The sequence below is a fragment of the Xiphias gladius genome, chromosome 20 (assembly GCF_016859285.1).
Source record: "Xiphias gladius isolate SHS-SW01 ecotype Sanya breed wild chromosome 20, ASM1685928v1, whole genome shotgun sequence".
NCBI lineage: Eukaryota > Metazoa > Chordata > Actinopteri > Istiophoriformes > Xiphiidae > Xiphias > Xiphias gladius.
The window spans coordinates 23463268-23485884 of NC_053419.1; the positions used below are offsets into that span (position 1 = coordinate 23463268).

General features: G+C 43.8%; 2 protein-coding genes across 2 annotated transcripts; one reads left to right on the forward strand and one right to left on the reverse strand.

The window, feature by feature from the left end:
* Positions 1-7488: 7488 nt before the first annotated feature.
* On the reverse strand, positions 7489-10925 carry LOC120806814 (dual specificity protein phosphatase 26). The gene is made up of 4 exons (XM_040158274.1): positions 10661-10925; positions 10150-10366; positions 8980-9191; positions 7489-8144 (listed from the first exon to the last, which is right to left on the reverse strand). Exons 2-4 carry the CDS (start codon positions 10326-10328, stop codon positions 7933-7935), a joined length of 603 nt encoding a protein of 200 aa, XP_040014208.1. The 5' UTR covers positions 10329-10366; positions 10661-10925; the 3' UTR covers positions 7489-7932.
* A 1685-nt stretch (positions 10926-12610) lies between these two features.
* On the forward strand, positions 12611-22042 carry ddx56 (DEAD (Asp-Glu-Ala-Asp) box helicase 56). The gene is made up of 14 exons (XM_040158273.1): positions 12611-12739; positions 13925-14086; positions 14632-14786; positions 15474-15644; positions 16924-17014; positions 17209-17450; positions 18092-18232; positions 19081-19194; positions 19335-19429; positions 20060-20133; positions 20557-20646; positions 20724-20829; positions 20929-21029; positions 21594-22042. The coding sequence occupies exons 1-14, from the start codon at positions 12683-12685 to the stop codon at positions 21675-21677; spliced, it is 1683 nt and encodes a 560-aa protein (XP_040014207.1). The 5' UTR covers positions 12611-12682; the 3' UTR covers positions 21678-22042.
* The last annotated feature ends 575 nt before the right edge of the window (positions 22043-22617 follow it).

The window sequence follows — 22617 nt, forward strand, 5'->3', positions numbered from 1 at the left end:
TATCTCTCTGTCTTTCTGTCTCTCTAGCTGTCTGTCTGTCTCTATCTATCTCTTTGTCTGTCTGTCTGTCTATGTCTCTCTATCTATCTACCTATCTGTCTATCTACCTGTCTGTCTGTCCATCTATCATCTATCCATCTATCCTTCTATCTGTATCTATTTTTCTATCTATCTGTCTATCTGTCTCTCTCTCTCTCTCTATCTGTCTATCTCTCTGTCTCTATCTGTCTGTCTCTCTCTATCTGTCTGTCTCTCTATCTACATAAAGGTTTTATTAATCACAACAGTAGATTTAGATTCTTGCCGTTGGAATCAAAACAAGTGTAACAACATGGTTTCATTTTTTTTATCATTGCGGTTGAAATCAGTTCCTCGAGTCATCTCCTCATTTGTGTAGTAAAAGTATTTTTTACCGGTACGTGTTTTCCAGTGGATGTGATGGAGGATAAAAAGTTTTTGGAGTTTTTTTTTTTTTCTTTTTTCTTTTTCCAAGAAGCAGAAATAAAATGTAAATGATTGATCGAAATATTAGAAACTGACGAATTCCAGTGGGATCAAAATAGGTGAAGTGTTTATGAAGTGCTCTAACGATACGGTGTCAGGTTTTTATTCTTGCAGTTTTACCCATTTTACCACTAGAAGTCATTAAGAGCATTAAACTCTCTGTGTTGAATGAATTCAGGGATGTTTGTAAAACCTTGTGTGCAGTTTTTGTTTTCAGCGGCGGAACTGGAGGTTCAGCTTTAGCTGCAAGAGTCAGATTATAACACTGACGATTCCAGGTCCCCGCCGATCTGAGAAACCACAGCATCCTGAACATTGCGCTCTCTCTGTCCAGCTTCTTTTCATGCTAATTTAATCTCGGTGCGCTCAGAGGAGATGATAGCCAAGGAGGCCACAGCCAGGGCACTGGAGTATCCGGCAGTCCCGGAAACGGACCTGAGCTCGTGACCTCGCTGGTCGCTACGGTCCTGGCTACAGGATATACAGGTGCTGTTTACAACTTCTAGTATATAGTACAAGGGGTCACCGTCAACTCAGCTGAGCGACCACCTTTGTGGTAACGTTTCATTTGTACGGAAAAGCTTTAGATTTGGAGGAAGACACAGCCACGATTTCACAGCTTTTTATCCGGTTCTGACAGGAGGTGCTCGCCCCGCCAGAGCAGCTGGTAAATGTCACAGCTACGCTGTTTCTCGATCAGCGAGTGGGAAGTTGCCACCGTGCGACAATTTAGATAGAGGCGATGGCGCCCAGTGAATGTAACACGGCCGAGCAGAGGTAAGGGATACGCAATCGGCGGCGGCGTGACACCGGTTTGACACGAATAACGTCCCAAACAAAACCAAACACGAGAGCGCATGAGTTGCAAGACCAGCGGTGAACAGAGGGAGCGGAAGCCCTCTGTCTGCTTACTGCTGATTTCAAAGACCTATGCCATTTGGTCACAGGACATGACATTTGAAAAGAATTTGAAAATGGGGGCCAGGTACACATAGTTCACCGTGACATTCCCTGGAATAGAGGAAATCAGAGTCAGTTGTGGATGGGAAAAGGGGACAGGGAGGGAGGAAGGATAACAGCAATGTTCGGGACAAAACTATCTCAGACCAGGGTCCATTTACCAGCCGTTCTGGAGCTTTCAGTCAAACAATTATATAGCACGGTTCTTAACAAGGTCACAAGTGCCTGCACAAGTGATGGCAACAAACAACAATTCAGGCAAACTTTTGAGTAAGAACGACTATTTAAACAAACACCAATAAAAAACACGCCCTAGGAATACATCAGAGGAGGGAGGAAGAAAATAAACATCACATTATCTTCATCAGCATAACAGGCAAACTCCATTTGCTGATGAATGAGTGAATGAGTGATATACATTTAAAAGCCCCAGAACAGCTACTCAATGGATCTTTGGGCCAGATTGTTTTGTCAACTGCTGTTTCCAAAGTCCAGGATGAAATCTGGAACTCAATTTATAAGCCAATGTGAACGCGAAATCCTCATAGCAGCTCAGAAAAATGGAAATTTAAACATCTACGTCGACAGTTCCATGATCTTCGTCGGCATTTCCAACTGGCAAATGCTGGCGAAGGTCATGTGCGATATGACCGAAAGCTCCAGAACAGCTACCGAATTGACCTTGAAGCGCGATTGTTTGTTTCCAGGGTCAAGAGTGAAGCTTGTTCCCTACAAGTAAATCCACCTCTGGTCAATACAAAATACAGTACAACAGGTCTGAGAGAATTTTATTTCTGACTAAGTACAGAATTTATCAAAACAAAGTTATCAATGCTCATTGTTATTCACAATAAAAACATAGAAACAAACGTCTAAAAACCAGCTTGAAGTACACAGGTTAAGGCATCAACATCTCCTCTGCCAGTTTCTCCCTCAAAGAGACTGATGATTAATAAATTCAAAAGAATTCCTAGATTCCTATAGAGAGGTGTCTCTGTAAGAAAACGGAGATATTATGGGAATATAAACAGGAATTGAGACCAACGTACGACCAATCACAGCACAGTAAAACCACAAATACAAAACATACAGATCCAATACAGCAAAGGTAAAGATCGTAAAGGTTAGAGAGGCCCTGTCGAGACACTTTCCATGGAAGGTTCTTTGTTTTTTAAGTGTTTCCTCTGTGTTTTAGCTGAGCGGATTAAGGAAAGCTTCGTTATAGAGGCAGACTCTGTTGTCAACAGGACATCTTGGTATTGTAAAACAGAGAGTTGTAGTAAAGGAAGTCTCCGTTTTCCAGACACGTTTTTTTTTTTTTTTTGACAGGCTGATTCTGGACTTTGTGAGTTCAATCCAAATATTATATAAAATGGGCCAATTTGAAATGTCCGGGATCTCTCATCCGATATGGCCCCCTGGCTCATCGCCTGGTCCCCAAGTAGCCGGCCATTTAACCCACAATGCTAACAAATTCTCCCCCTAAACTCACGCTAGTCGTGTCTGGACTGTTTGCTGCTTCGCTTTGCTTTTCCAAGGTCAAAATGCAAAACGTGCCCAAATAGTAATAGTAGAAATAGTCTGACGATCTGGGAAACGCTTGCTTTCTAGCCGAGAGCGAGATGAGAAGATCGAAATCACTCTCGTGTCGGCGGATCAAGCAGGAAGCTAGAGCCAGAGGGCGATTAGCTTAGTTTAACATGTCCGTGCGCGTAGTTCCCCCGTAAAGCCACAACTTGGCGTTTTTACATTTCTGCTTTTCTACGGATCAAAGAAACAAGCTGCAATGTGCTAACTTCTGCTTTAGAGGGCCTGGCAGGTGTATTTTTTAACTTTGGACGGAGCGAGGCTCCGGTCCTTATGCTAAGCTAAGCTAGCTGCCTCCCAGCTCCAGCTCCATACTCGTAATGCAGACATGAGGGTGGTACTGATGTTATCATCTAACTCTCGGCAGGAAAGCGCAGAAGTATATCCAAAAATTTCAAACTATACCATTAAATCTCCACAGACTGTACAAATCCACAAATTCTCCTTGTTTACTGTACATTTTTCCGCATTTCAGCGAAGTCGCTCGTCTCTTCTCCCCTCACCCGCACTTCATCGGGGTTGAAACAGCACAGACAAAGACCACAAGTCACAACAAATATGTTTCAAACATGATACTTGAGGTAATCATTAATAACACACACACACACACACACACACACACACACACACACACACACACACACAAGGGTATTTGAAAAACTGATTTAAATTTCAGCCTTGCATCGTCTATTGTTTTTCTCTAGCATGAGAAGACAAGCCTCAATTAACACCAAGACGAAAGAGCCGATATTGCAATGCAGCACTGAACACGGTGCATATTCTCCTGTCGTCCGGGCAGTTGGTAGCTTTTACAGTGGCACATTTGTGGTATTGTCCCCCACTGCACGTATGTTCTAGATACTTCTAGTGCTGCCATATTAAAACTAATCACTGTGGAGCACCACTCCGGACAGCTAACAGTCGCTGTGAGGTCGAAGTGAAGTTGAAGTGATGCGCCAGACTGGAAGCTGAAGAGCCTCGTTAGAGTAAGAAGATGAGTCTAAAGCCCCGTTTGGACTGGATTTAGGGGAGGAGGGGTGATTCCAACCCCATCCGGAGTTTCTATGTGGGTAATTTTTCACCCCCCGCCCAGAAATAATTTTTCTATCCTTTCCGGAGCCACGCCAGGCTAATTATAGGCTTATTTGGGAAACCAAGTGACAAAAGAAAACAAACAAACCTAAAATAAAAAAGGTCATCAATTGTTCTGGTGTAATGTCAGCTACAGGAATTCTCTTTTGAGCCCATATTTGTCTACAATCTGGCAATTAAAAGTCTGCTGAATCAGCTATTATCAGCTCCTGTTTGCAGCGAACCCGCGGATGCACAGACAACTCTCACCGGATCACACTGATACCGAAGAAAACTTAAAAATGCGACGTTTCTCAGGCAAGTTCTGAAGCGTCTTTTTTTTTTTTTCTACGATTTCTAGGCGGATTTACTCTCCATGGACATCAGAGATAATGATATCTTCAGGAAGTGCAAGTCCCCACTGGATGATATCAATATGTTTCATGCCTGTGGGCTTTCTCCCGTTCAATGTCCGTGTCCATTACAGACCATATCCTGTAATTCCGCCACGGTTTAAAACGTCGTCCGGAACAATGAGTTAAACTACCGAAGAGCAGAGTGAATATTTACTTCCCCGCCAACCGCCGGGTTGTCAGTCCCATCCAGCCCCCATGGGCTTAAATCTGAAGTCTACTGGATGAATTTCATATCATGACACACAAGATATCCAGTTAAAAAAAGGTCAAGGACTGCAATTATTTAAAATACACTGGATTGAGACAATACACTGAACTTATTCAACACCCATTTGAAAACAAAAACCCCACTACACTGTATACTATACGTCGCTATGCACAAACAGATAATAACTGTGTACAGATCATGGCAATGCTATAATGAACAGGCTACATAACTGTGCTGGTTTTAGACCTGGGCTACAACTACGGTGTGAGTTGTTCAGGGCACTTAGTCACACTCGCTGAATGTGAAGAAGTAAGTGGAGGGAAGACCTGCGAAGACTGAAACCTTGGGGAAGAACCACCGAGCAACAACCTTTTCTCCGAGGGGCCGGTACCACGGGTTTTATCTCCGTACTGGTCACAAAAGACAGCAGAGCCCCGGCTCGGTCGGGTCCAGGTGTGGTATTGTCAGGGCCCCGCATAAAATCAAGCACGGGGGCCCCCGGAATCCCAGTCCGGAGCCATTTCGGTCCTTGTATTTCTACGCGGACGACCCAGACTGGCTAGTAAGAACACTGCAATAGCACGTGGGCTGAAACAAACAGTAAATTGATCGATTAGTCGATTGACAGAAAACTGGTAAATGTTCGATCTCAGATGAATAATTTTAAAGTCAAATATCAAGAAAAAAAGGCCAAACATTCAGTGGTTACAGCTTCTCAAAGGGGAGGATTTGCTGCTTTTCTCTGTTTTATAATATTGTAAAATTGAATATCCAGTATTTGGACTGTTAGTCGGGGATAACAAATAATTTAAAGATATCAAACAAGATCCAGTTGCTGATTTTTAGAGTTTAGGCTCTGGGATATTGTGATTGGCATTGTTTTGCTTTTTTTTTTGTGGAGATTTTTAGTTTAAAAAACTAAGCGATAAATCATAGAAATAGACAGCAGATAAATTGATAAAGACAATCATCAATAGTTGCAGCCTTGAGTAAAACTAACTAGATTTTACTGGTGGCACCAGGAGGCAGTGGTACTAATGTTCTTAAATTTTATTTCATCAAGAAAACGTAAAAACTAGAACGGCACTCGGCAGAGCGCAGGAGCTCCGCCGAGGCCAATGTCAAACAACATACACCAGACTTCGGAGTAAGAAAAAATTCAAATTCATAGTAAATGATCCGGATCTGCCCCCAAAATGTGATGGGTTCTTCCCTGGCCCACATCCCATCCTTTCACCAAGTTCGGTGCAAATCGGTTCAGTAGTTTTTACGCAACCTTCTTGGCGGAGGTAATAACCTGCCACTGAGATGAGAGTATTTAATATATTTCCAGCTAATCGGATTATTTCCAGACTGGAATCCCCTCCTTGGTGTCAGTGCGGTGGTCTGAGTCACACTGTACACACTGAAGATTTCTATAAATTTCCTCGAAACGAGAAAAAAATGCACCGGAGATGAGACTCTGTGACCTGTCAGAGTCTTTATGGTGCATTAGCAACCACTGATGAAAGCTCCCATTGTTGTACTTTTCTACAGCGGCAATGTTTCCAGCGGAATGGTCTGAAGTTTGATTAAAAATTAGAGGGGCTGGATTTGGCCTAGACAGACATGGTTTTCAATAAGTAATTGTCTAGTCAACCAGTGGTGGTGCCCAGCCTGCATTGGTTCACAACCCTTTATAGCCAACTTGGGACTTCTTATCGCGGGGTGGAAGCGTCTCTGAGCTGCGAGCTGAGACCGATATTCTCCTCAGAGATTACTTTATTTTTTAAGGGATATTTTGGGGCATTCTGAGCTCACTGTGACGTGAAAATGTGGAGGGACGGGGATGACGAGCAACAAAAGTCACTGGCTGGATTTCGGATCAGGGGCACCGGTTTGCGTCTTAGACCTTTTGTGAGGCCCAGGCTGAATTCATTTTAATGGCTTCTAGAGGCTTGAAGAGGTTCTGAGGATTTTTAAAATGTCATAACTATAATTAATGAACATAATTTTTCAGTAGCAGAAATGTGGGATTTTTTTTTTCTTTTCTGTCCTTCCTCCTTTCCTGACTCGTTAATCATCTCGTGACCGTTCCGATTTATCTTGCCACCCCTTGGGAGGTCCTGTCCCCCAAGCTGGGAACCCGTTTCCTAAACTGATGAAAAGCAAGGTTCCACAATACGTTCATATTCTTGTGTCTACGCGGGTCCCTCTGGAAGAGTGAGCCCTGCTCTGTTGCTCCTCTGAGGTTTTTGCTCATGTGAATCGAGGGTCTAATTAACGGCTAACGTGCTACCCAGCCAGGAACATGCCAGTCAATCGCAACAGTTCCCCGAGCTTCCTTCTGTTCTCCCTTTAATTCGCCGTTTACTCCCACTTGGCGTTATGTTCTTAGAATTGTGAGAAATGTGATCCAGGAAAAGGATTACGGAAGAGGGACAACGCTCCCCGAGCCGGCAAAGCAAGCTAACGTGGGGCCAATGGGACAATACGTTCGTACAGTTCGTACAAGAGAATTACCACCTCCTTTCTCATAACTGTCTAAAATACAAAAATGTCTCCTTTGCGGAGCAGCTGAAACTCTCACAGAGCGGGTTAAATAAAACTGGATGGTGACACGCAGCTAATAAGCTACGACAGCTTCCTCCACGGTGGACTCTCCAGTTCTCCGTTGGCTCCCTGGTCAGCTCTGTCGACGCGGCTTGCTAGGTTTTTTTTTTGTTTGTTTGTTTGTTTGTTTGTTTGTTTTTTTACCATTGAAATGAGTTAATTTTGCTGCAAAATTCTGCTCTTTAAATGCTGGTGTGACCGTACATTGAGGACAGAGCTATGTTGTCACATGTGGTAAAGATTGTAAAGTCCTCTAAGGCAAATTTGTGAATCATTAACACTGACTAGACTGTTCTCTGGCATTTTAATATGTGTGTAGGACATCCCTCCATATCTGAAAGAATATGGGCTTCACCGGAGACCTTGATCCTCCGGTGCTGATGCTGTGTCAGAGGCTACAGGGCTGAACAGATATAGTAAATGAATGAGTCTGAAGATAGTGATTATCGAGTCACACCCTCGTACCACCCGCTGCCTCTCAGAGCCGCAGCGCCGGAAGCCCGCAGGTCGCCCCCCCCCGACTCGGCCCCGTGGTCTCCCTCGGCGTAACCGGACTAGCTGGCACCTCGGGTTGCGCGCGCCTCGGGGGCGCCCTCAGCTCTGCGGCGACGTCCTACGGCTCTCTCTCAGGATGCCGTCCAGGCCGTTGAGCTGGCGGAGGAAGCCTCGGTTGGGGATGACGCCTCGGTGGTCTTTCACTGTTTTGATGGCCTCCACCAGGGTCAGGTTTTGTCTGATCATCAGGTAGGCCAGCACCAGAGTGGCTGAGCGGCTCACTCCCACGGCGCAGTGCACCAGCACCTTACCTACACACATATAACGATATGAACTGAAATCTGCTGGGTTCCAGATGTTTTCCGCATTACATAACTTTTCCTTCTGTCTCCAGTATAAATGTCTCTAAATTAAAGAGGAATTAATTCAAATGGAATCGGTTTGAGGGCTGTGTAACCTTATTTTGAAAGGCGCTACATTAATAAAGTGAGTGTTATTATTGATATATTATCAGGTGTGCATGTCTTGAGATGTCTGCCTTTTTTAAACAGAGTTAACGTTTCCGTGGCTAATTTGCTAGCTTCATTTTGCATGTGTGTTCTTATTTAATGTGTTTTATTCTGTTTTTGTTTTGTTTTTTTGCAGCAATTCCCTTATTCCAAGACAATAAAAGTAACCTTGAACCTTGAACCCATATTTATTCATTATTTTCTCTTCACTGGTTGTATAATCCTGAGCATGTTCCCTGCAGCGTTGTTTGATTATGACCTTATATTTTAAAAGGCAGCAAGGGAAAGAAAATTCATTATTAAACATAAACAATGTCGCGACGCTCTTCTTCACGTTAAGTCATGCGATATAGATATTTTTGCTCTGTGTGCTACGAGGGGTTTCGAGGCAAAGGTACAAGTACAGCATTTTGCATTAAGAGTTTTACGTATGGATCCAAAGCTACCGCGAAATACTGTACATTGATGACTAAAATGAAAAGTGATTAAGTAGATTTTTTTGGGTTCCTGACCTCAGTATTTCTAAAATCCTGGCTACACCCATGTCACTAAATGCAACATGATCCCATGTTGTTCAAGGGGTTTTTCGAAGGACGTTCTTCGTGCGTCGAACGCCGTCCGGCGCTCGCAGACTCACCGCCACTCGTCAGGGCCTTGTGGATGAACTCAGCAGCAGGGTAGAAGTTGACACTCATGTCAAAGGTGGGGGAGTCGTGGGCCTCGATGCCGTGGTAGGTGATGCTCATCCCGGCGTAGTACTCGGCTCCGCCGCGCCACTTGCTCTGCGCGCAGTTGAGGATGTGCGTAATGCCAAGTTTGGCCAGCTCGCGCCGATCCGATGCGATGTCCCTGCGGAGACGGGGGAGGTTTTTACGGCTCACCGTCAGCCGGTCAGCCCCTCTGTGTCAGGGTGGAGCGCTCAGCATGCTGACGTAGAACCCCTTTACCTTCTAAACGCTCGGGTGCATGCAGCCACATGTGGGTGTTGGCATTTGGCTAAAAATTGAACATCAACAGCTTCATATCCCAGCTGATTGTGTGGCGTGTAAATTGATAAATGACAGTGGCGAGAGCGCTCGGATCCTTCATGTGGGTTCGTAACATGGACGTAGAGCTCAGAAAACATCTTGTAGTCAGTTTATATCAATAAACGTGGGCTATATATTAATCACACAGACATGTAGACATAGATTCTTGAAAAAATAAACGGGGATCCATCACAACGGCTTTAACGTCTCGAGCCACTTCCTCAGTCTCGCGGGTCAACGGTTAAAAATGTGGAGTCCAGCAGGAAGGCTGCACTGGACACGACCGGGGGAAGTGTCCCACTTCACCCGAAAACCATCATCCCGCTTTTTGGTCACACCTTCAGTCAACGTGGGGAAGGTGCTCAGAGTGGGATTTCCAGGAAACTGACCAATGCCACTGTGCATTGGTCTGCCCCCCCCCCAAAAAATACTCAGTTAAAACCCTCATGTTATTCAGTTTGCTGGACCACACGAGAAACAGTCTGCATTTGACTTTCAACCAAGCTCACAATGGGGATGATACACACATTAAAATGACCGTTTGAGTGCTGTTGTGACAGTGTTTCAGGATTTAAGAAAGAAAGAAAGAAATAAATGCACTGGTTCCGTTACAATCAAATGGCAAAAACGAGGCTTAATTAAAGCACTTCCGCTGAAAACACCCCATCAGTGTATGAATCAAGTTATCGCGGGTCAGGTGTCGGTTGCATGCGTGTGTAACTCCTGATAACAGGAGCACAGAGCGTCGTTACAAAGGGCCGACGGCGATGCGCACTCACTGGTCTCCGATGTAGAGCCGTGGCCACACTTCGTCTGCGTGGTTGCAGGCTGTTTTGCCCGTGCACAGGAGCCTCTCCAGCTCCGACACCGTCAGGTTCGGGGAGACGCGCTCCGAGTCTCTCCGGCTCGGAGACCGGGAGCTGCTCCGGGACCGGGAGAACCGGGACATGAACGCCATTCGAGCTGGAAGACGGGGGATGAAAACGGCCGGTTTCTCTGGGAAAAGCAATCAACAATAACCAAGAAAGAAAGAAAAAAAACACACACACAGGACTAGAATAAAAAGAAATAGAACAAAGGAGGATTTCGCGGGAATAATTACATGCTTGGATATAAATCTAATTTTTGAATATTAGATTATATAACAAACATTAACCTGTAGCTTTATTTTGGTGAATGCTGGGCTGGACGTGTCTCTGTGGTCGAGGCTTCCATCATCTCAAATGTGAAATAAAACACGCAGACCCCGTATTTTCCCTCCGTGTGCGTGTGTGTGTGTATTTATTTTACCTGTGTGTGGTTTGATTCCGTGTCTGAGTGCGGCTACAGGGCGAGCAGCTCCGCGGCCATGTTGACTCAATTATTCGCTGTGGGAGGACGGACGGGAGGATGAGCCCGCCGCCGCCGCCGACGGTGCCGCCGCCGCCGCCGCCGAGCTTCCACCGCACATCCTCGCCTCCGTCCACCGCCTCACCGTCTCCTCGGCGAGTCCCCGGGAAGACGCACGGCTCCCGGTTTCAAGGCGACGTCTCCTCCGCGGTCACTCGTGCGGCCCGAGGCGCTTCGCGGGCTCGGTACCAGTCGCTCGCTGCCGAGACCGCGGCGGTTATTTTTCTCTCTAACCGCTGATGACGGTGGGTCGGTCGCGGCAGACGCTTTGTCGCCATCTGCCGGTCAGACGAGGGAGTTCGTAGGAATTAAAAACAACAAAACAGAAAAAAACGAAGAAAACCTTCCCGCGACGAGGGCCGCTCGTGGACTGTTCTGGAGCTTTCGATCGTGTCACACGGTCTTCATCAAGCAGTTGCAGATGTTGGCTGAAAAACAAAACACCGGTGTTCAGAGCTGGAAAAGGCGTTTGTCCGTTTTCCAGGGCGAAGCTCCGGTGGGGAAACATTTCTCATCAGGATCAGACTCAGCAAAAACCCACAGCTGAGGCCTCCCAGTCTTTAGGCAGAGATCTTGTGGTTGTTTGCTGAACTGATGGTGATTTGTTGAAATCGTTTTACTTATTTATCTTGTTTTAGATTCACGTTTTTGATTTATGACTTTTAATCCTTGTTTTTACTGTAAAGCGCTGAAAGGTGCTCGATAAATACAGTTATTATTATTATTATTATTGTTATTATTATTATTATTATTATTATTATTATTATTATTATTATTGGTGTCATGAACACTTCCCATCTTGAGTCATTCTGAATTTTGTACATTATTAGTAAAAGTAGAAAAAAAATCAGAGCTGTTGTCTGAGTTTTGTCTTCACTGTTTTATTATTTGACTACACCAAACTGTTTTTTTTTTTTGTGTGTGTGTGTGTGTTTTAATGTCCACCGTTGAAAAGTTTTACCTCCATTCACGACAGCCACCAAAATAAGATGCTTCTGTACCGGAAGCGTTTGGACTCTGCACCATGAGCTTGACTCTTGATAAAGACCCAGTCCTCAGTTTATCAGGTACAATTAACCCTAATGCAGTCAGTAGTGAGTCCTCCCTCCGTGAAGCTGGTAATGTCCATTAGAGACACGTTGATCCATCAGTTTTTGGAGGATGTGTTTGTGCTGCTGAATTGTACAGGCAGGTGTTTCTGTTATTTTGTCCACCCCATGTATAACAGCGAGGGTGGAGAAACGTCTCTTGGGCCAGAATTTGTCGATTAAGGTGATATAATTAAGATTTTTCTTTTCCAAAAAACTTGATCAATAAAAACACATTTCCATTGCATCACAGTCAAAGTAAATACAATAACATAGAATAAGGCCGGATTGAGTCCAGACATTTGTTTTCAGACATGTAGCCATAATATTGAACTGTGCTTATCATCTTTTTATTTTTTTTAATCAAATTTCAGTTTATAAAATATGTAAAATCATGAAGGAATAAAAACAATTGGTATTTGTTTTAGATAAACGACATTTTTGAACAAAAAAATAAATCATCACATTAGCAATAAAATCAATCTTTGGGTTTTTACTTTTAAAACCTTTTTTTTTTTTCCTAATGTTGGAAATGAAACCAAAATGGCAGCAAGATTTGGCAAAGAAGATGTAGCTTGTTTTTATTAACCAAAATAAATTTCCATTTTTACGGCAGTCCAAGTTTTAAACAGTGTACATGGAAAATCAGATTGAATTTTAAGTGTTTTCTAAAATGCTCAAACTCTCTTTGTTTTTACGAGAGCGTGTGAAATCGTGTCGTAGAGAGAAAGCAACACTTCGCGGCGGGGAAAAGACGGAGCCCGAAAGCAGGGGCGTGAACGCAACATGACGCTCAAGCCCTGCGACGCACGTGTGCTCGAGGCGCGGTGGAGCGATGGCTGCCGACGGGCTGCAGTTTCACGAAATGGGCTTGGACGACCGTCTTTTAAAGGTAACGAACCGTCCGACGTGATCGGTAGATGTTAAACGAGCTGCCGGGGAGACGTCGAACCGGCAGCTGGAGAGTAAAAACCGCAGAGAAGTGAAGGAAACTCGACACAAAAACTCGGGGCCGGTCACGGCTGCGCTAACTTGTGCGCAGGCTGGTGTTTGGTCAACTGTTACACGTTAAAACTAAATTACCTCCAGTTTTCTATACACACACACACACACACACACACACACATACATACAGCCGAAATGACCAGTCACTGTGAATCCAATGTAACAAATATTAACACTATTAAACTGTTGTAACTGATGCCACACGCGAGAAAGAAGCTTTAAAGAAACATTTTATCTGGAGTAGAGCTGCGATGATTAGTCGATTAATTGACACTAGTCGGCAACTATTTTGATAATCGATCAGCAGAAACGTCAAATATTATCCGGCCTCAGTTTCTCAGATGTGGGGTTTTGCCAATCTTCTTTTAAAGGTGTTTTTAAGGTGTTCGACTGTTGGTTGGACAAAACAAGCAAACTAAAGACATCACAGTGGGGTCCAAGCCAATATAAACTGCATTATCTCGTTGCTTTTATTAACATTTCTAGAAGAAGAGGTGAACAGTTCAATCAGGAAAATAATAGGCCGATTAATCGATAAGAAAAGCAGCCCTACTCTGACGGTTTTCCTCCTGACATCTGCCTGACGGAAGCTCACCAGCTGGACGTGTGGGCTCTATCAATGTACCGTCTGCTTGTGCACCTCTGGGCGAATTATAAATTCAGTTGGAGGTAGAAGAAGTAAATCCAGCCCCTGCATCAAACAGACATTAAAACTGAGCCTTTCCTTCAAAAGTTAATGGGCAGTTACCTTTTATTTCATCAACTTATAAAGTAGAACAATTTTAAACGATAATTGTAACATGTGCTGCTAAGCCAGTAGTTGGTAACGCCGCCTCTACCGGCTGTTAAACATGGGGGGGGTAAATATTCAGCTTTGGGGTTGTGTGGCAGCCAGTGGCACAGGAGACCCTGAAGGGATGGAGGGAAGAACGGACTCCACTAGGGAAAACTTCAGATGGTTCGAAGAGTCTTTGAGGGTTGTGGACGGCCACAAGTGCTGTTAAACCACACAAACGGGTATTTTTGCGTGTTCCGCACGGTGAAATCATTCCCCGTTCTTCTCGCGATTTAGGCGGTTGCAGATCTGGGTTGGTCCCAGCCCACTCTGATCCAAGAGAAGGCCATCCCTTTGGCTCTGGAGGGGAAAGACCTTCTGGCTCGAGCCCGGACTGGCTCTGGAAAGACCGCAGCTTATGCCGTACCCGTCATACAACGCATCCTGGCCTCCAAACAGGTGAGTACAAAACGGAAATGAATTAACGTGGAGTGATTTGTCTGCGGCGCACACTGGTGGCTTGGTGTCGGTCTCTGTTGAATTACATCATCTCCAGTCATTACTTTCTTCAACTACAACACTCTTGTGATCAGAACACGTCGTCAGAGATCAGCTGTGTGGTTCGAGGTCCAACACCTCAACGTGACAAGTGTCTGGGACAAAAAATGTCCGATGCGATTCTCAGTTTTCAAAATGGCGTAGCGAGGCCTTAATTACAGCTGCCTGATTCGCTTCTGTGGTTCTGTGTGAGAAACTCCCCAAATCCCATGACACTGTGGCGTGAAAGACACCACCGTCATCAGCTGATTTCACAAAGGTGACAGCAAATCTGTCAAAGAAAGTGGATATTTTGATTCAGACTTGGTAACAGTTTGTTCCTCAGGATATGAATCCAGAGGTTTTCTCTCTGTGATGTACAGTGCAAGTCACAGAGCCGTTCTTCGTTGGTCCCGTTCGTCCTTTTGACCACTTCTTACGCTGGTGTTTGACGTTGTCGTCCTCAGACCGTGCGTGAGCAGGATGTGAGAGCTCTGATCCTGGTTCCTACCAAGGAGCTGGGTCAGCAGGTCCAGACCATGATGAGGCAGTTGACAGCGTACTGCTCCAGGGACGTCCGCGTGGCCGACATCTGCGGGAAGGCGGATCTGTCAGCGCAGAGGTCAGTCTCTTCAGGGACTTTGGTACATTTCTTCTATGCTTTTTATGCTACATATTTAAAATACGTTCCAGGAACTGAAAAAGGATTTTTTTATTTTTTTATTTATTTATTTTTTTTGTCTGTTGACGTTGATGCATTTTTAATATTTATATACATAATGATTTCACATCACTAGAGCATAATTGCAACAGCGCGTACAGGAAATTAAAAACAGCCTCTAGACCCGTTGTTAAAATCTAGAATACATCGCTGGAGTCAAGATTTGAGGAGAACTGATGTTAGTTTAAGATGGAGGACATGACGGTTAATGAAAATTTGTGGTTAATCCAGTGTAAAATAACGTATAGAATCTATTACACCAGAGATAAAGTTCACGAAGTTGACAGCAGTATATCAGAGTATTGTCTAAAACGTGAAAATTCAGACTCATTGATTAATTGACATTGATCACTGGTTATCAGAGAGATTTGGAGTGAAACTTAAATTTAATCCATCATCTCGCTGTGTTTTTTGTTTATGTGGTTTTTGGGATTATGGTTAAGATTTTGCTTTTTTTTTGATAGGACGTGTTTTCTTTGTGTGGTACGTTGATTTATATTTGTAAAATCGAAACGAGAGCTGCACCATTCTATAAAACTCTGTCCGTGTGTGCTCCTGTAAATGATGTTCTATATCGTGTTTGGGCAGACCTATCTTAATGGAGAAGCCGGATGTGGTCGTGGGGACGCCGTCCCGTGTGCTGGCCCACCTCAACGCCCAGAACCTGGTCCTGCATTCATCCCTTGAGACACTGGTGGTAGACGAGGCCGACTTGCTCTTCTCTTTTGGGTTTGAGGCAGACCTGAAGAACCTGTTGTGGTGAGAACAAACAGACTTGGAACGTCCTGATTTTTTTTTTTTTTAACACTTAGTTAAAGGTTGTGAGCAGTGGTTGCCAACCTTTTCGGCTTGTGACCCCCTGTCATGACCTGAGTGTGGATATGACAATATTCTCCTCCTCAGATTGTTTAATTTGAAGGATTTTCTCAGGCCCGAGGAAGTGAAAATATTCCACATGAAAATTTGAACAGTTACAGAAAGGAAATAGATAAATTTTTCCTTGTAATCATTTTCTGACCCCTCAGATTTATGTTGGGAAATTTTAGGGTGTGCTGACCCTAAGGTTGGGAATTGGGTCATTCAGAGCTCAGGATATAACTACAGTCCATAGTCTTAAAAGACTTGATGCACACACAGATCTGATGTGGACGAGATTCAGAGTCTTGGACGTGAGGTCAGATCATATGTGTCTGTTGTATTCAGCACTAATCTATCGGCACAGTTTGGCTGGTCATAAGGAAGAGCGGCAGGTGTTTGAAGTGTTTTTGTCCCGAGTTCAGGACCGAATTAAAACATCCGGCAGACACAGAAAGACGTTATCAATCCCCTAGAGTCTCGTTTGTGTCCACCTGATGAATAACTGTCTAACATTTACTCTTCTTGTAGCTCTGTTTTTGTCGTCAGTGACTCCTTTAGTTGCTAAATGCTCCGCTGTGCTCACCAGCGAGGCTCTAACTGCAGACCGCGGACAGGGCGTTTATTGGGGCTTCACCTCAGCGATTAAACGTAAAGAGTCTAGAAAGCCCCATAGAGCTGCGGAGTTGGGTGCTACTTAATTTGAATTAATGTTGATATAAAAGTGTCAATTACTGCAGCTTTAGAGGACAAAGCTGTCAATGCTGACAAATATTATACAGTTAAGTTCAGTAATTTCCTAAAACAGGTTCACACTAGTGTTTATCAAACAGACAGGAGGGGACAGAGCATTTGTTGGGGACTATATTCAGCAGCGGATTAATCCACATTTGGTGCTGTAGTGAGTATCTGGGGCAGCAGGATAGTGTGTGTGTGTGTGTGTGTGTGTGTGTGTGAGTGTGAGTGTGAGTGTGTGAGAGAGAGACTGAGTCCAAATTACCTACAGTGTGTGTGTTCATGGTGATGAGGGAACATCTCAAGATATATCAGGCTTTGATATACACAGACACGATGCTTGTTACAAGGATCGTTCCTGCGTTGGTTTGGTTAAGTTTCTTCTGCTGTACATTTTCTAAACAACATGGGTGTTTCTTTTTAAATGAAGCTGTTCTGTTTGTCACAGTCATTTGCCGAAGATCTACCAGTCGTTCCTGATGTCTGCCACTCTAACCGAGGACGTTCAGGCCTTAAAGGAGCTGCTGCTCCACAACCCGGTAATGTCATTTTCACGTTCACGGTCTTAGAAAGATTTTCTGCATGTTAGGAAGTTTCTGTCACAAAGGAAACAGGGTCTGCATCTCAGTTGGACACTGATCGTCGTGGAAGCCGCAGTAACGCCTTAGTAAGTGTAGGTGTGCTGTGCTGGGTTTGATTTTTGGTCTGAATACCTGGATGCGTGTCCCCTCAGGTGATCCTGAAGCTTCAGGGCTCCCAGCTCCCAGACAGCAGCCAGCTGCAGCAGTACAGCATTAAGTGCGAGGAGGAGGACAAGTTCCTGCTCATCTACACGCTGCTGAAGCTGCGACTGGTCCAGGGCAAGACGCTGGTGTTTGTGGGAGCAGTGGACAGATGCTACAGACTTAAACTGTTCCTGGAACAGTTCGGTATTCCTGCCTGCGTGCTCAACTCTGAGCTGCCCATTCAGTCCAGGTGAGAGGAGAAGAGGGCAGATGACGGTGTGAACATTAATGTGAATGAATATCTGAAAATTCCTCATATCGGTCCTTTTGACATCTTTGTTTTATAGAGGAACATATTTTGTTTTTCACGTTTGTTTTCAGTAGGTTGTCTCACAACAGATAGTCTGGTTCATTCTTCCAGAAATCGGCGTGTTGTGTAGAGTCATGGGGGGATATGTCTTGCTTACTAAGGGACCGCACTGAGGCTTTGTGCAGATAAAATGGAAGAAAAGAGACAGTTGGAAATTGTGCACTTTAACACATTCTCAAAACTATGGGAGGAGGGAATGGAAATTCATACAGAGAACCTGATTTATCGCTGAAATTTAGCCTCCGAAAAAAGCAGTGACGCGCCGCTGACAGTATTTTGCGGCAGACTTAGTGAACATCCTCCACAGAGTCAGACGGAGATTCGCGTACATGCTGTGTTGGGAGTGAACAACTTCAATAGAATTAAAAACTTGTGCATGGGCTCAGCTTGTCCCCTGAGTTTCATTTCACAGTACGTCATACAGCAACACAGCAATAATGAAGTAAGCTGAAATTGAGGCTGAGCTCGGCCGGTTGCCTTTCTTTCTGTTCACGGTCATGTTTCCTACCGCTCCACTGTAGGTGTCACATCATCACCCAGTTCAACCAGGGATTTTATGACTACATCATCGCCACAGATGAACAGAGTTTGGTTGATCCCACTGCAGCTCCACAGACTGCAGGCAAAGGGAAGAAGAAAAGGGCCACGGAGAAGGGAGGAAAGTGAGTCAAACGAGATCTGCTGACTTGTTAAAGGCTACCTCAAAGCGGCTGTAATGAATGAGTGTTTTATAATAATAATAATGTGTGAAAAAAGGACTGTGACAAGAATGTGACAGTGGTCGCTCATAATGATGAAGCTCCAGAGAATTTTCAGCTGAACTTGAGCTCCCCTCGGCTCTGCGGAGCTTTACAGTGAATTTCAGCTTTTTTTTTTTTTTAATCCGTCTGGACCACGACTTTAATGTTCTGGTTCACTCTCACCGCTCTGATAGTGTCGTCTTCGGCCGCAGCAGGCAGATGGTTTTCAGAGAAGTGGCTATAAAAAGCCACTGTCCACCACCTGCTGAGCAGCAACCAGCAGACAGACACAGTCAGAGACCAGCTGGTGAACATGGTGGAGCATTTAGCAGCTAAAAGAGCCATATATTTCCCTCAGGAGCTGGTGGAGACCAAAACCAGAGCTAAAAGAAAGGGAGTGCTGGACTTAGATTCACCAGGTGGAAAAACACCACTGTAACTGGTGGATGTGTAAATAAGTGACTGTAAGTAAGTCACTAACTGTTTGTCGTCATACTTTGGACCATGTTGACTCTCTACAATAAATGACATACCATTTTCATGTTCAGTATTAAACACAAGGAGCTGGATCTGTGGACAGATTTAAAAAAAAAAAAAAAAAAAAATCTGTACATTTAAAATTTCATCTCCTCATCATCTTGTATGGCTCATAGCTTTATTTTTTTATTTTAACTCCGACCACCAGTAGTTGGCCTGCTATAATCCCGTCTGCAGCATCTTCTCTGACTCTTGAATTTCCTCACTTGCCCACGCTGCTTTGTTTCTCTAAGGGCTAAGGACAAGGAGTATGGAGTCACCAGAGGTGTGGACTTCCAAAATGTTGCCAATGTCATCAACTTTGATTTCCCCCCGACGGTGGAATCCTACATTCATCGAGTCGGAAGGTAAGCGGTAGTTTCAGTTCAGTCACACCTCTCTGCACTTCCGGATCAGATGTTCACGAATGCTGGGAACCACTAACTGCTGCTTCTGCGCATATAATAATGTAATGAACCCTGCCAGTCGCTTTGTTTGATTTTTGTAGAACTGCGAGAGCAGACAACCCCGGCACGGCTCTGTCCTTCATCTCCAACACTGAGCTTGGTTTGCTGTCGGACGTGGAGGAGGCGCTTACAGGAGGTAACAAGGACTTCTTTTAATGGGAATTTTAAAAAAAACATTTTTTTTGTAAACATAACTAAAATGCGTATCAATTTTAGTGACATTTGAGTCATTCTATTAATGTTTTAGTCAACACTCGTACACTAAAAGTAAGTAAGCTATAGAACTATACGCCAGTCAACAAAAGTACTCAATCAAATGAACGGTTGGTTAGGTGTCAGGTAATTTCATGTTTTCTGGACACTTTGTGTCATGTTTTAAACCACCTCAAGCCATAAAAACAGTAAAGGAATAGTCCAACGTTTTGGGAAAAATGCTTATTCACCTTCACGCTGTGAGTTGGATATGAAGCTAAAGCCAGCAGCTGGTTAGCTTAGCTTATCTCAGAGACTGGAAACAAGGGGAAACAGCTAGCTTGGCTCGGTCCAAAGTTTAAAAAAGAAAAAAAAAAAAAAAGTGAAACTGACGCATGGTTTTATGAGGAAATATGTGTTGAATTATTTCTACATTTCATTTTCACACTTGTTTTTTTCCCCCCAAAATATCAGATTATTACATTAAGTTTGCCACATTGTTTCCCGCTGATTTGGTAGGAAATAATCACGTTTGAAAAGTTATTAATGATAATGTGTTAACATTTGTTTTTAGAAAGCGCTGATTCTGTTCTGAAACCTTACGAGTTTAAGATGGAGGAGATTGAAGGCTTCAGGTACAGGTGCAGGGTAGGTATCCTCACCACACGTGCTCACTAAAGTTAATAACACAAGATGATGATGACGATGATGATGATAGTTATTACTACTATTACTACTTTATTACTTTATTATTACTGCAGTACAGGTGAATAAAATGACAACACATGAGACAGGACAAGGCAAGAGGAGGAAGCAACAATAACAAAAAAAGGAAGAAGAAAGAAAAAGATGAAATAATAAAAAAATCACAATATTCAAAATAAAATATTGGATAAAGAAGACATAATTAAACAGCTTCACATGGACAGCAGTTTAGACTGTGGTTTGCTCTGAAAGACAACGGAACAACAAACCCAGGTTCAAGCGCCTTCGTTCTGATCTGAAACGCGGCAAACTCAGCGCTTGAGTTCAAAATAATGGATGATGAGTCTTTATTTTGGTTGGACGTAGGACGCCATGCGTTCGGTGACGAAGCAGGCGGTGAGGGAGGCCAGACTGAAAGAGATCAAGCAGGAGCTGCTCAATTCAGAAAAACTCAAGGTGAGTGGTGTATAATATACAATTGGAGGTGGAAGTGTTTGGACCTTTTCCGATTGGATGTTTGTGCTGTTGCTCAGACATATTTCGAGGACAACCCCAGAGATCTGCAGCTACTCAGACACGACAAAGACCTCCACCCTGCTGTCGTCAAACCCCACCTGAAGAACATACCCGAGTACCTCAGTAAGACACACTCTCTCTCTCTCTCACACACACATTACATGATGGTTTCAAAGATGTCCGTCATCGGTAACTAGGATCATTTTCACCAATTTCCTCCAGTTCCCGAGGCACTGAAGGGGGTTGTGAATCCGCTGTCCAGCAGGAGGAGGAAGAGGAAGGAAATATCAAAACCAGAAGGAGTCGTCAAGACCAGTTTCAAGGTGAGACTCGGTTCAAACTGACAGAGTGACACAGGGAAAATTGAATAAGAATTGATTTTGATTAAGAGTCTATTTTGATAATCATTTAATCATTTGTGTTTTGTTTTTTAGGCAAACATTTCAAAACTGTATTGGTTCCATTTTCTGAAACGTGAATATTTTCTAATTTCCTTAGTTTTCCCTGATAATAAATTGGATGTCTTTGGGATTTAAACCTGACATTATCAAGATGTCATCGTGGGCTCTGGGAACTATTTTTTTGACTTTATATAGATCAAATCATTAATCGAATAATAATAAGATTAATCACTGATGGAAATAATCATCAGTTGCAGCCCTTTATCTAACTATCATCTGTCAAACTCTAGGTTTTCAGGGCCAACCGGTATATTTTGTGTGTGTGTGTGTGTGTGTGTGTGTGTGTGTGTGTGTGTGTGTGTGTGTGTGTGTGTCCATAAATATAAAATCTAAACTGTATATTAAAACAGAAATGATCAGGAATTTCATAGGTTTAAATGAAATACACTGGATGTTTTGCTACAATAATATAATCTTTCTTCGTAGAAGAACATCCAGGGGAAGAACCCGCTGAAGAGTTTCAGATACACCAGAGGGAGAAGCAGGAAAGGCAAAGCAGGCCAGTCATAGCTGCAGCTGCAGTTCACGTGAATGTGTATCAGTCCTGGATGTTAAAACTGTGCAGAGACATTGACCAGGAGGATGGTTTGGTCTCCATGTTGGCCCAGGTGAGACAAATGTAAGCTGTATGGACTCGGCTCGGAAGCTATATGGGCCGCTGACAAAATGGACTCATGCTGACGTATGCGGGCAGAAGAAAAACACAAGGAATATCAGTTTGAACCTGGAATTTGTCAAATCCGAGCACGAGACACCGTATGTAGGCTGAGAGTGTGCGAGGAATTCATTATCCAAATGATCTCATTTCTAATGCGTCTGTTCCGGAAATATTGAGAGTGTTTATTAAAATAAAACGATTTCCCTTCAGACACTGAGTATTTGTGTTGCAGTTGTAGTGGGTCACTGATCTCTGAATGTAATCGGTCATATCGGAGGAAAAACCGTTCCTGTGTGTAGGATTCTGACTCTCGTAGCTTTGGTGACAGGAAGTGTTTGTATCAACAAAAAAAAAGACACTCAGGCAACAATGTGTGAATTGGCTGAAAACAACGCAGTGGTTTGAAATATGCAATTATCAGTGAAAATTCTGTGTATAAGTACTTTTAAAAAGTGAAACTGACAACAGCTCTTAAACACCTCCAAGAGTTTCTGCGCACTAGTGACGTATTTTTCAATCCACCCAGATAACAGTGGATCAAATGACTGCACGTAATGTGAAAGGTGTCGTTCCTGTTGATTAGAATCATCTCTCGGCGCTCGGGCTGATGGTTTACGTGCGACTTGACTGTTTTGGTTCGCTCTCTACGCTCACATCAGACGGCATACACACAGAACAGAAGCTACATAAATAAATCGCCCTGACTTAATCACTCGCTGCGTTAGATCTGTCAGCTGATGGACAGTAGAAGACTCAATTTAAACCACAAAATAACAGATGGACTCTTGAGTT

Excerpts from the sequence above, each read along its gene's own strand:
- LOC120806814 (XM_040158274.1), bottom strand. The coding sequence starts at position 10,328 with ATGGCGTTCATGTCCCGGTTCTCCCGGTCCCGGAGCAGCTCCCGGTCT. Across the intron at positions 9,192-10,149 it reads CGGCTCTACATCGGAGACCA|GGACATCGCATCGGATCGGC; the intron begins GTGAGTGCGCAT and ends CCGTCTCCGCAG. Across the intron at positions 8,145-8,979 it reads CAAGGCCCTGACGAGTGGCG|GTAAGGTGCTGGTGCACTGC; the intron begins GTGAGTCTGCGA and ends ATATGTGTGTAG.
- ddx56 (XM_040158273.1), top strand. The coding sequence starts at position 12,683 with ATGGCTGCCGACGGGCTGCAGTTTCACGAAATGGGCTTGGACGACCGT. Across the intron at positions 17,015-17,208 it reads AGCTGCTGCTCCACAACCCG|GTGATCCTGAAGCTTCAGGG; the intron begins GTAATGTCATTT and ends GTGTCCCCTCAG. Across the intron at positions 17,451-18,091 it reads GAGCTGCCCATTCAGTCCAG|GTGTCACATCATCACCCAGT; the intron begins GTGAGAGGAGAA and ends GCTCCACTGTAG.